A 12,981-nucleotide genomic window follows, 5' to 3' on the forward strand; every position below is an offset into this window, starting at 1 on the left:
TATATTATTATCAAGATCTATTATTTTTACATTATTTTTAAAATAATTCCATAAATTGGAATAAAAAAAAAAAAATTCCACCTTTATGAGCAACAGTGTAAATATAAAGTGCGGGAATTCTCAACTCTGACATGACACCCATATAAATATATATACATACATATACATTTACCGGTATGTAAAAATACTACTCCAATGTTATTATAATGTTTAAGTACTTGGATTTGTGTGAGAGCCATCATACATGTAAAGATATTCCCTTCTGATAACTTTAGTGATACAGTCCTCTTCTTCTTCCAGTGCAAGTACAGCAAGTACCTCTGGGTAGAGTATTTTCGTACTGTTGTGTAGTGCTGTGAACGAGTGTAGGCCTACCGTGCTGCAATGTGTGAGCCTCCAAAAAAGAGGTCCCAAACGGTTTTAGAATCGAGTAGTAAAAAGTGTTCATTGCGCAAGTAAAAATAAATTATGTTCATAGGTGATATTTTGACAGCTCTCACATGGTCATTTTTCTTATGCATGTAAACCATAAAAAGTACATGTGTACACACCAAAATCTCTCTTTCCTTATTTTATCTGTGAATACAAAATGAAAGCAGCAATAAGAGGGAATTCCCCACAGGCAATGCAGCCATGATGTGTGATCCTACACACAAACTCTACCATTTCCATGTCATATTCATTAACGTACACTTTTTCCTGATTTTCATAAACAAAGAGACATTTTTATGACACACATTAATCAATCTGCTCAAAGCGTGTGAAAAAAAGGGAAAAGTACTTTTATTTTGTGTATAGAAAAATAGAGAGTTCTCCCATCATAATTTACGCACCATTAGCGATCTCATAACTGTAGGGATCTTGTCATTCTAATCATCATAACAGTCTTATCTTATATCTGATTTTGCTTAAACTCTGCTTCTGATCAGATAACATTTTTGACATTTCCTTTAAATCTTAAATACTGGATAATCTTTGATTATTGAAAATTGATTTGATAAGGTGACTTACAAGCAATTTTTCATCAAATAAGCACAAACAACAATTCTTTAGGAAGATCTTAAAGCACAATGACATACTTCATTCAAAAGGCTTTGAAAATATACTTTACATCCTCTCAAACAAATATATGTACAAAAATATTATATATAAAAATTCAGCCAATTTCATTGCATATTCCACATGTGTTCATGATAAGAAAGCTTAGTGGAAGTAATTGTATAAAAACCTGTTGTGTTTCCTAACCAGCTGCATGACTTTGATATTGCTAGTACATGATTATCCATAAACTATAAATGTATTATCCTGTAATGTAGGCAAAACTGTGTTTCCTTCACAGCTCATTGCCCTTCTCCTCTGGGCCAGGCTATATCTCTCACTGCCTGTTATGTTTAAATCTCTCCTGCCCACCCCCTCTCCCTCTCTCTCTCTCTCTCTATATATATGATGTTCTGTTGTGACATAACTCTTCAAAGCATAGACATATCAGTTCACCAGAAAGTGAATTCTGTTTCTAATAAGCTTTAGACTAATATAAGTGTATATACATTCATGGGTAATTCTTGAGAAAATATAAAAAAAGATGAAGAGAGAATTATTCTCAGAGTAAATCAGCCTCAAAGATAAACAAGAGTAGTGAGCACACAGGCGAGCAGGCACTTGAGTTTGCCGCCATACCTTCCTTCCATCAATGAAAACAAATATCAGGAGTGAGAAAAGATGGCGTTATTAGAAATAATGCATAATTCAAGGCGTTTTCAGTCTGAACTTTAGAAAAATAATGGTAAGAAGATAGATTTGATATCAGAGATTTCCATCAGACAGCATTTCTACGATCGTTACCGACTCATAAGCTACTCATGAGGGACCTTAAATCCACAAGCCTTGCTTTCAACCAAGGTCACCTCATCTTTCTATTTGTAACGCCATATTCTGTTCACTATTCATGTCATATTTGTAATGTGTGTTATGAAAGAAAGAAAGATAAAACAACTTGAAACTTGAAACTTGAAACACTAACAACAACAAAAATTGAAGACCTTTGACCAGCTTTTCTGGTGAACTGATAACATATACTCCTAATAATACTGTTATTCATCTTGACTTCACTTCTTCTTTGGCTTTACAGGTTGTAAGACCTGACCGGGTGATTTTGGCCTACCTTGACCTCTGACCTTTGACCCCATGTCACCATTGGGGCCTACAGCATTCTTCAATCCTCCTCTGAGATGAGCTGGTTTAACTGGCTCAACGAGTGTGACACGTTTCTTGACACCATACTTGGGATCAGCTTGGCCTGCTGAGCTGCTAAGCAATGGCTGGTCTGATCTGATGCTGGAAGCAGGGCTACGTCTACCTTTCACTTCTTTCATGTTAGATTTGAGCTTTCCCTTTCCTGAAACCAATCAAAGCAGAGGAGTGTTTAATATAGCTGTTCGTAAAGTTACGCATGACTTTACGAATGACTTGTGTATGAAAAGCCAAATGGGATGCTCAATCATTATCAAATACATCAACTAAAGTTGAACTGTGCAGATGTAGATTAACATTCTTATGATAACAAACAGTTTTAATGCAAAGTATATTTTTTGCCATAATTTAATTGAGGTTATTGAAAATATCTGAAACAATTTTGGGCATCCTATCTGGCACTTCATATACAAGTCGTTCGTAAAGGCATGCGTAACTTTACAAATTGCTTTATGAAACACCCCCCAGATCAAATAAAACCAATCTGGAATTTCACTGGTAGCATAATAAAGAAGGAAAAAAAAAACACACACAGTCTTATCTTATATCTGATTTTGATTTATTCTTAGAAGTGTTGTAGTCGAGTGGTTTAAGCACATGACTTGGAAATTAAAAAGTTGTGGTTCTATCCCCGACATGGCAATAATTAATGTCTGTTGACAAAGCATTAATCTAAATTTGCCACTCAAGACCCGAGAGAGAAATGGGGACCCAGTAGGATGACAGAGCATCTGTGTTAGTAATTGCCCATGCCCTCATGGCGACCATATGGTAGTAATACTCCCCAGGGAGTGGAGATGGTGCACATTGTGCGTGAATGAATCCGATGACCGGGGTAATAATATCTGTAAAGCGCTTAGAGACTGTATTTGGTATCAAGCGCTATATAAATCCAGCTGATTACTATTACAGATTGCAAATGCACATTCCAAGAGCCCCACAAGGGAAAAGAACAAACCAGGTAGACAACAAAGTGGCCCATTTGCAAGTTTAATTGAATAAAAAGATAACAATTAAAAAACAAACAGTCAAAGTCTCATCAAAATCGGATGAAAAAAGCCCCGATAGTTATGGAATTTTGAATACTCTCTGGTCTTACCGTGTTTTTCAGATTCATTCAGGCAATTCTTAGCAGCTTTCTCCGAGTGCGCCAAGTATTGATCTTCAGCTAAGCATTCAATAGCTGAAAGATAAACATTAATCATCAATTGAATAGAATCTATTTGCATTCCAAGAATATACCTTCTTATAATCCTTAGATTATCTTCATTTATTATCATTATTTTTTTTTTACCCCTTTTGTAACTGTACTTGTAACAATTTACCAGTTGCAATTTATCTTTAATAAAACATATCTGATCAATCTGAATGTTTACATCTACACATCAATGTTTATCAGGACTCCTGTTAAAACTTTTCCACAACATATCTTTGGGGCCATTTAGTAAACATCTATATCTAGAATATTTCAAAAAGTGTAAACATATTTGGAATGATGATGAAATAATGTATAAAATTAATCTAATGTGCCCAAAGCCTGCAATTTTAGGCGTTCTTTTGCCTGTGTGACATAAGAGAATTTTAACAGGAATGAATAATTTATGATTTCTAGTGTTTGATTTTTGTAAACGTTCAGGTGGTGCAAACATGTGGAGGAAATAGGTGCATACTCTGCCATTTATTGGCTGGTTACTTCTCTTCGTTTTAGTGTTGTTTTTTTTCTTCCCCCCCCCCCCTTTTTTTTCAGTGTTGTACTTTATTGAAATCCAAACAATTATTGGTCAAATTACTGCCGTCTTAATTTTAATTGTGTACTTCTCTCTACAGTAAACATTTTCTGTCCCTGTCATTTTTTCAAGTCTCTCAGGAACCTATTCTTTACAAGCTCTGCTTTTCTATAGGTTCCAGCACATTTCACTGTTTGTACTTTTGTCTGGGTTTTCCTTTAAATGATATTAAAATGTAACCTTGTTAATTACTATAATCATTTTTTTTTAAATTATGAAACATTATGTCTTTTATGTATATTTTGTTATCTGTATTATATTTGTGAAATATATGTGAAATGTGAAACCAATAAACTCAACAACAAACATAAGTAAACTGACACCCTAACTGTCATAATGATCAATAAAGTCTAGAATCAATTTTTTAAATGTTTTGAGGCCATTATGAAACATAAAGTACATGTATGTGTGAGAATAAATGGAAATAAAATAGTAGGAAAAAGGCTAGAAGCAATTTCAACTGTTTTAACTAATTTAATAAATTTGGACAGTTTGTAATGATTTTCTGTGCGAGCTGTGAATATGCATGTGTGCGATTGAGAAAAATCCTAAACATTTTCAAAAATAAGTTTGCTCTATCATACATACTGGAAATCGAATAAAGACTAAATGTCCTATCATATACTGGAACTTCAAGGAGAGGTACTATGCAAGACGGCAACATGAAAAGGCGGTTACATGGTCATTTTCAAAAAAAATTTGTGGATATTTATGATTGTTTTATTTTTTAAACCAGTCAATATCAAGCAAAGACCACATTATTCATGCAGAAATTGAAACTGGCACCGTGTCATCAAAGTAGGAACAAAAAATGCCACTTTGATGACACGGTGCCAGTTTCAATTTCTGCATGAATAATGTGGTCTTTGCTTGATATTGACTGGTTTAAAAAATAAAACAATCATAAATATCCACAAAACATACCTGACATAAGACTTGAGGCTCTATCATCACCATTGAGTAGCTGCTTCTCCCTCTCAATCCCTTGCACGTAGTCAGAATACTTCCAGAGTACTTTCTCCTCTTCTTCTTCTTCCTCTTCTTCCAGGAATCCTGGTATGATGCTAGAGAGACGGGTTGACATACGTCTTGAATTCAGACTGCTAGCTATAGCAGAGAGGTGCTCGTCTTCCTTTGGTGCATTCTGTTTGGCAAAGTCCTAGCAGGAATAAAAGAATAAAGTGGATATCACCATCATCAATATCATCACTATCATCGTCCTCATCATCGTCATCACCACAACCTCCATCACTATCATCGTCCTTGTCAAGATATACAAAATAGCCACAACGACTCTCATAAATGAGTTTTACAGACCTTTATTTGACAACTACACCAACATCTAAATTCATAGACATCTGCTGTTACAGAAATATTACATATACGTACGGTCATTTAATTACTCCAATACCCAAAAGTGTAATTCGTACAAGTTAACTTCCCAGTTTTTAAAGTGTCCGAAATGAATACAAGTGTCCGAAATGAATACAAGTGTCCGAAATGAATACAAGTGTCCGAAATGAAGACAATTGTCCGAAATAAGGCGAAAGCCTTTTGCTTAGTATTTGCTATATCAGAAGATCAAATACCGACATAGTTCCTACAACGATTCGATGCTTGAAGACTTGTGAAGGTTGATGTCCCGTAATCGCTTGTTACGGCAATCGGTCACGTGCTTCAAGATCCCGGATATACTGACTAGGCGGTTCTCGGATGCTAATTCGACGATCCGATGCTTGGATGCTAATTCGACGATTCGATGCTTGGATGCTAATTCGACGATTCGATGCTTGGATGCTTATTTCGACGATTCGATGCTTGCTACTAGTTAGTATATCCGGGATCTTGAAGCACGTGACCGATTGCCGTAACAAGCGATTACGGGACATCAACCTTCACAAGTCTTCAAGCATCGAATCGTTGTAGGAACTATGTCGGTATTTGATCTTCTGATATAGCAAATACTAAGCAAAAGGCTTTCGCCTTATTTCGGACAATTGTCTTCATTTCGGACACTTGTATTCATTTCGGACACTTGTATTCATTTCGGACACTTGTATTCATTTCGGACACTTTAAAAACTGGGAAGTTAACTTGTACGAATTACACTTTTGGGTATTGGAGTAATTAAATGACCGTACGTATATGTAATATTTCTGTAACAGCAGATGTCTATGAATTTAGATGTTGGTGTAGTTGTCAAATAAAGGTCTGTAAAACTCATTTATGAGAGTCGTTGTGGCTATTTTGTATATCTTGACAATAATTGGCGACCTTGCCAGGACCGGCGAAAAAAAATTAAAATTGTTAGGATTACAATAGGGTATGTTATTATAGCTGGGATTTCTAATATTTGAACGACTATAGGATATTTCTGGAACTTGCATTTAATATCTATAGTGTGCATATGTTTCTGTATAATATTTTCTTTGTATGTTACCTACTGTATTACAGGTTAGAGGTAATCAACTGGAGGTACATGCAGGATACCTGGTGACTGGTGCACGTTCGCCTTCCACATCGTCGCTCTCCACGCGCTGCTAAATTGTTTCTGGCTCTGGTGGTAAGTTCTCATGTGAATGACTGTGAGTGTTTGACATGGATGTTGAAAAGTTAGTAACGATTGGGGAATCTTTGGGACTCACAGGTTTAGAATTAAGGGATTTCTTAAAGGTAGAACAGGACAGAGAGAGGGATAAGAGAGCAGAAGAGCGTGAGCAATTGAAGGAGGAAAAAGAATTGGCAGAAATTAGGTTGAAAATAGAAAGTGTAAAGCTTGAGCAACGAGGTAACCAGGATAGGAGTAACAGTACTCATAATATTCGTCCCCCTAAACTTCCCTCATTTGTTTGTGGTAAAGACAAATTAGATGTTTATTTACTTAGATTTGAACGTTATGCGGTTGCGCAAAAGTGGCCGTCAAATGTTTGGGCTGTAAATTTAAGTGCTCTGTTAACGGGAAAAGCCTTGGATACTTACTCCCGGTTGAGTGAAGACGATGCTCAAGATTATAATGTAGTGAAGACAGCGATATTGCAGCGGTACTCGCTTACTAGTGACGGTTTCAGAAAGAAATTTCGGAGTTCGAAACCTGATTCGGGTGAGACAGCCGAGCAATTTATCATTAGGCTCAGGAGTTATGTTGATAAATGGATTGAGATGTCGGGACGCCAGAAGACGTTCACCGATGTAGTGGAGCTGTTCCTTATAGAGCAGTTTTACACTACCTGCTCGAAAGATATGGAGACTTTCATAAAGGAACGAAAGCCGAAGGGACTCAAGGAAGTCATAGAGATTGCCGACTGCTTTGTAGAAGCAAGATCGGGATGGCAGGGTGGGACTGGTAAGTCACACACCATTAAACCCACTTCTCCTCCTCTGCATGCAGGCTCGAAACCAGCAGGCTCGAAACCATCGGACAGGTCGCAAAGCCGTCCTGGTGGTTGTTTTATCTGTGGGAAACTAGGGCATCAGGCAAAGCATTGCACGCAACGGAAGAGGAAAGAGGTTGCAGCTGCGGGAGCTGAGATTCAGAGTGAATCGGACAGGACGTCGAGCATGCCGAAGCAACCTCAGAGACAGGTCCATGACAGAGATACAGATTCACTCCAGGAGTCGACTGGTCGGGATAAAAGAAGGGTGAATCGTCATGAGTCGGAAATGTACGATGTTAATGCATGTTTGGTAATAATGTCTTGTTTCTCATGTACAGATGTAGAAGGAGAAGTCACTGAGATACAATCGGAGTTGGCATTGCCGATAGTTAGTGGTGCTGGTGGAGCTAAACCCCTCCAGCTTATGCCAGTCAAAGAAGGGATCATCAACGGCACGCGTGTCAAAGTCTTGAGGGATAGCGGATGTTCCACAACATTTGTGAAGATGGGACTTATCAAGCCAGACCAATTTGCTGGGGAAGAGAGGAGGTGCCTCATGATAGATCGTACTATGAGGACGTTCCCCGTTGCTAAGGTAACGCTTGACTCACCCTTCTTCATTGGTGAGGTGGAAGCATTGTGTGTGGATAATCCTATCTATGATGTAGTTCTTGGGAATATTCCAGGTGTTCGAGAACCGAATGATCCGGACGAAGACTGGAATGGTGATACATGTCTAGCTGTAGAGACAAGAAATCAGCGGAAGAAAGAAAGCAAACCTATCCAAAAGTTGAAGGTACCAAAGCAGACTGACGTTGCTACCGCTGAAGAGTTCCGAAAAGAGCAAGCTAATGATGCAACGTTGGGGCGTATACGAGAGCAAGCCGAATCGGGAGTAGTCAAGACGACTAGAAATGGGAACCGGTCACTCTTTCGAAGAAAACAAGGATTGTTATATCGCGAGTTCCAATCCGCATCAGGTGATGTCAACCATCAGCTAGTTGTTCCTTGTAAATTCAGAGGACAGATTCTGCGGCTTGCACATGAGTGTCTATTGGGTGGGCACCTAGGATCACATAAAACCGCAGAAAGAATCTTACAGAATTTCTTCTGGGGTGGTGTAAGAGCGGACACATCTCGATTTTGTAGGTCGTGTGATGTGTGCCAGCGCCCAGTGTACAAGGGTACGGTAAGGAAAGTACCATTGGGGGTTACTCCCTTAATTGATGAGCCATTTCACCGTGTGGCCGTTGACATTGTTGGCCCTATCGCTCCTATGACGTCACGAGGTTGTCGGTATATACTGACGCTCATGGACTACGCGACAAGGTATCCTGAAGCTGTTCCACTTAAGAACATAGATACAGTGTCCGTAGCGGAAGCTCTTTTCAGCATCTTCACTAGAGTTGGATTTCCCCGTGAGATGTTAACCGACCGTGGGACACAGTTCGTGTCAGATGTGATGCAAGAAGTGAATAGGCTAATGTCAGTACGCCACCTTACTACAACTCCCTATCATCCGGCCTGTAATGGTCTCGTTGAGAAGTTTAACGGGACGCTTAAACAGATGCTTAAGAAGATGGCGGAGGAGAGACCCACTGACTGGGATCGATATATAGATGCACTCCTCTTCGCATATCGCGAAGCACCTCACGACAGCACAGGATTCTCTCCATTCGAACTTCTCTATGGACGAGCGGTGAGGGGCCCCTTGATGATCCTGCGGGAACTTTGGGCAAATGATGAAAGCACGGATGCTGAGACAAAAACCACATACCAGTATGTGATGGATCTGCGTGAGAAGTTGGAAAATACAGTCAAGCTTGTGAAAGAGCAACTGACGAAATCGCAGTCTGCGTATCGAGCGCAGTACAACAAGAAAGCCAAGGCTAGGTCTTTCAAGGTTGGAGATGAGGTGTTACTACTACTTCCTACAGACAGGAATAAGTTACTGATGCACTGGAAAGGCCCTTTCAAGGTAGTAGGTAGAGTTGGTAAACTCGACTACAGAGTTGACCTTGGGTCAAGGATAACTACTTTCCATGCGAATCTTCCCAAGGCTTATTATCGTCGAGACGATAATAATTCAGATGCTGGAATAAAATATCCAGCAGTAGCAGGTGTATCTGTCATTGAAGAAATTGACGAGGTCAATGATGACGAAGATGCACAGACGACAACCAAGATGAGGGTAAACGAGCAACTCATCGAAGTCCCCAGCCTGAGACAGACTCAGACAGTTGCTGATGTCTGCATCGGAGACACACTTTCTGAGGAGCAGAATAGTCAGCTGAGGCGACTTATCGGTAATTATTCGGACGTTTTTACAGATGTTCCTAGTGTGACCAGTTTGGGTCACCACGACATCAAGTTGACAGATCCTCGACCGGTAAAGTCCAAGCCCTATCCTCTTCCTCACGCTCTCCGACAGGTGGTTGGTGACAAAGTCAAAGAGATGCTCGAGCTTGGGGTGATTGAGCCATCATCATCCCCATATGCCTCTCCGGTGGTTTTAGTCAAGAAGCCGGACGGGTCTAACCGATTTTGCTGTGATTACCGTAAGCTGAATATGAACACAGTATCAGACGCAGAGCCCATACCGGACCAAGAGGAAATCTTCACTGCGTTAGCGAAGGATCACTACTTCAGCAAACTGGATCTCACTAAAGGATACTGGCAAATTCCCCTTACTGAGAATGCCAAACCCCGTACAGCCTTTATCACCCCTAATGGCCTTTTCCAATTCAAGACAATGCCATTTGGTTTGATTAATGCCCCGGCCACCTTTAGTAGAGTTATGCGAACTTTACTTCGTGATCTTGATGGAGTTCATAACTTCATTGATGATATCTTGGTACACACAGTTTCTTGGGAGAAACATCTTGAGGTTCTGAAAGAACTCCTAAGTCGCTTACGCACAGCCAATATGAAGGCAAAGCCGAGCAAGTGTAGTCTTGCTCAAGAGTCTCTAGATTTCTTGGGACATAGGGTTGGTGGTGGAAAGCTCCAACCGATGACGAATAAGATTCAGGCGGTACAAGAAGCACCAAGGCCCGAAACGAAACGACAGCTGAGGTCATTTCTCGGCCTAGCGAGTTACTATCGGAAGTTCGTACCATGCTTCGCAGAAATAGCCGTACCCCTGACGAATCTGACGAAGAAAGGCAAATCAAACACCGTAGAGTGGGGAGAGACTGAAGAGAGAGCTTTTCGATGTCTCAAGAGCAAGATCTCAAATGCTCCAATCTTGCATCTGCCTGATGTCGACCGCCCATTCATACTTCGAACTGACGCCTCCGAGACTGGTATAGGTGCAGTCTTATTACAGGAGTTCGACGATGAAAAGTTTCCGGTGGCGTTTGCAAGTAGAAAGTTGTTGGATCGAGAAACGAGATACTCTACCATCGAGCGAGAGTGTCTTGCTGTAGTCTGGGCAGTACAAAAATTCGAAGCCTATCTCTACGGTAGGGAATTCGTACTCGAGGTTGACCACGAACCTCTTCGCGCTCTTCGTCGAGGGAAGCTCGCGAACGGACGTGTACTCAGATGGGCGCTTGCCTTACAGTCTTACAGATATCGCGTACAAGCGATAAAGGGTAAAGAAAACGTAGGAGCAGACTATATGAGTCGTATTTGCTGAATATAAAGGGAATGTAGAAGTACACATTTTGTGTTGGTTAATGTTAGAGTCCCAAAATATTTTCTGAAAAAGGGGGTAAATTGTCAGAGTAAAATGGGAAATTTGTTCTTATTTTATTTGTTTTCCTATTTTCAAGGTCATCTAGACATTAGAGGGCGTTAGTGATAGAAAATATTTCGCTTGTCTGAATATATGCAAATTAGGGTGTGGTGCCGAGAATGCTTAAAGGTGTGTACGTGTGGACTTAAATCAGTGCAGTTGACTAGAAGACGAGGTTGTAGCTGGACGTGTGAGAGGTCTTGAACAGGTACCCTTATGTGTGTTGTGGAAGTTGCTACCAGAGCCTTGATTTTGTATTCGGCGCAAGCAGTCCTTTTCCTCAGGCGACACCGGTATGAGAGGTATCCTCCATGTAGCCCAGAACCTCGATTTTCCTGCCATTGGCACAATTTTGTCAACATAACTGTAAGTAGCTTTCTATACATAACCTATGTGTGATAATGAGATTCAGATAATTTACATGTTTACAGTGTGCAAGAAGCACCATGTTAGAGCAAATTAGCTCGTATGTGTATCAAAAGTAATTATTCACGAACACGTGACGAAAGAGCCGTTCATGAAATATCGTTCTCCTGAGCGTCGTTCGATAGGGATAATTATATACGTTTATTGATATAAATGCTTTAACGCTTCATGCATACATTTTGAAATTATATGTAAAAGAACATTTTATTTTGTGTTAATGAATTAACGCAGTACAACCTAGTAGTAATGATGAGAAACAAGTTATTATTGAAATTATTGTGCTAGAAATGACTTAATTTCTCTAACGAATTTTTATTGACATAACGGAATTCTTATAATGATTGATTAAGTTTGTGGGTCATCATCCTTCCGACACAAGTCTCCAGGGTTCTATTCCTCGTAGAAACCATGTCGGTTTTGGATCTTCTGACATAGCAATTAAATCTATTTTTGCCCGGGTCAGTTAGATTGGTGACCCTAGTTAATAATGAAATGAAAGTGTAGTGGAATGTTGGTTTTGTTATAACCGGATAAAGAAAGTCTGGTGAAATAACCTTTATTATTTCATCGTTTGCTTTATTCGAAAATGAGTATTATAAATAAGTGTTGAAACCGTAGAAATTAAATATCATGTATTTTGAAGGATATATTGATAATTTCATTTATATCCGTAAGAGCGGACAAGAACGTTCTTCACTACTAACTAGTAGCACGCTGAGCGTCATCGAAATAGCATCCAAGCATCGAATCGTCGAATTAGCATCCAAGCATCGAATCGTCGAATTAGCATCCAAGCATCGAATCGTCGAATTAGCATCCAAGCATCGGATCGTCGAATTAGCATCCGAGAACCGCCGAGTCAGTATATCCGGGATCTTGAAGCACGTGACCGATTGCCGTAACAAGCGATTACGGGATATCAACCTTCACGAGTCTTCAAGCATCGAATCGTCGTAGGAACTATGTCGGTATTTGATCTTTTGATATAGCAAATACCAAGCAAAAGGCTTTCGCCTTATTTCGGACAATTGTCTTAATTTCGGACACTTTAAAAACTGGGAAGTTAACTTGTACGAATTACACTCGTGGGTATTGGAATAATTAAATGACTGTACGTATTTGTAATATTTGTGTAACAGCAGATTTATATGAATTGGGAAATTAACTTTAGACGGGATTACACTTTTGGGTATTGGAGTAATTAAATGACCGTACGTATATGTAATATTTCTGTAACAGCAGATGTCTATGAATTTAGATGTTGGTGTAGTTGTCAAATAAAAGTCTGTAAAACTCATTTATGAGAGTCGTTGTGGCTATTTTGTATATCTTGACAATAATTGCAGAAGTGGGATTGCATCGTCATTATCATAATCACAACTATCACTTTCATCATCACTATCAT

General features: G+C 39.5%; 1 protein-coding gene across 1 annotated transcript in view; it reads right to left on the bottom strand.

Annotated features, from left to right (window-relative positions):
* Positions 1-364: 364 nt before the first annotated feature.
* Positions 365-12,981, bottom strand: part of LOC100889559 (regulator of G-protein signaling 22) — a 47,355-nt gene continuing 34,738 nt past the window's right edge. The window contains exons 22-24 of the mRNA XM_030983461.1: positions 4,962-5,196; positions 3,350-3,433; positions 365-2,395 (exon numbers count right to left, since the gene is read on the bottom strand). Of these exons, the coding sequence (XP_030839321.1) occupies positions 2,106-2,395; positions 3,350-3,433; positions 4,962-5,196 (609 nt within the window). The 3' untranslated portion in view covers positions 365-2,105. The remainder of the gene's footprint in view (positions 2,396-3,349; positions 3,434-4,961; positions 5,197-12,981) is intronic.

The sequence above is a fragment of the Strongylocentrotus purpuratus genome, unplaced genomic scaffold (genome assembly GCF_000002235.5).
Source record: "Strongylocentrotus purpuratus isolate Spur 01 unplaced genomic scaffold, Spur_5.0 spur5_scaffold_13, whole genome shotgun sequence".
Lineage (NCBI taxonomy): Eukaryota > Metazoa > Echinodermata > Echinoidea > Camarodonta > Strongylocentrotidae > Strongylocentrotus > Strongylocentrotus purpuratus.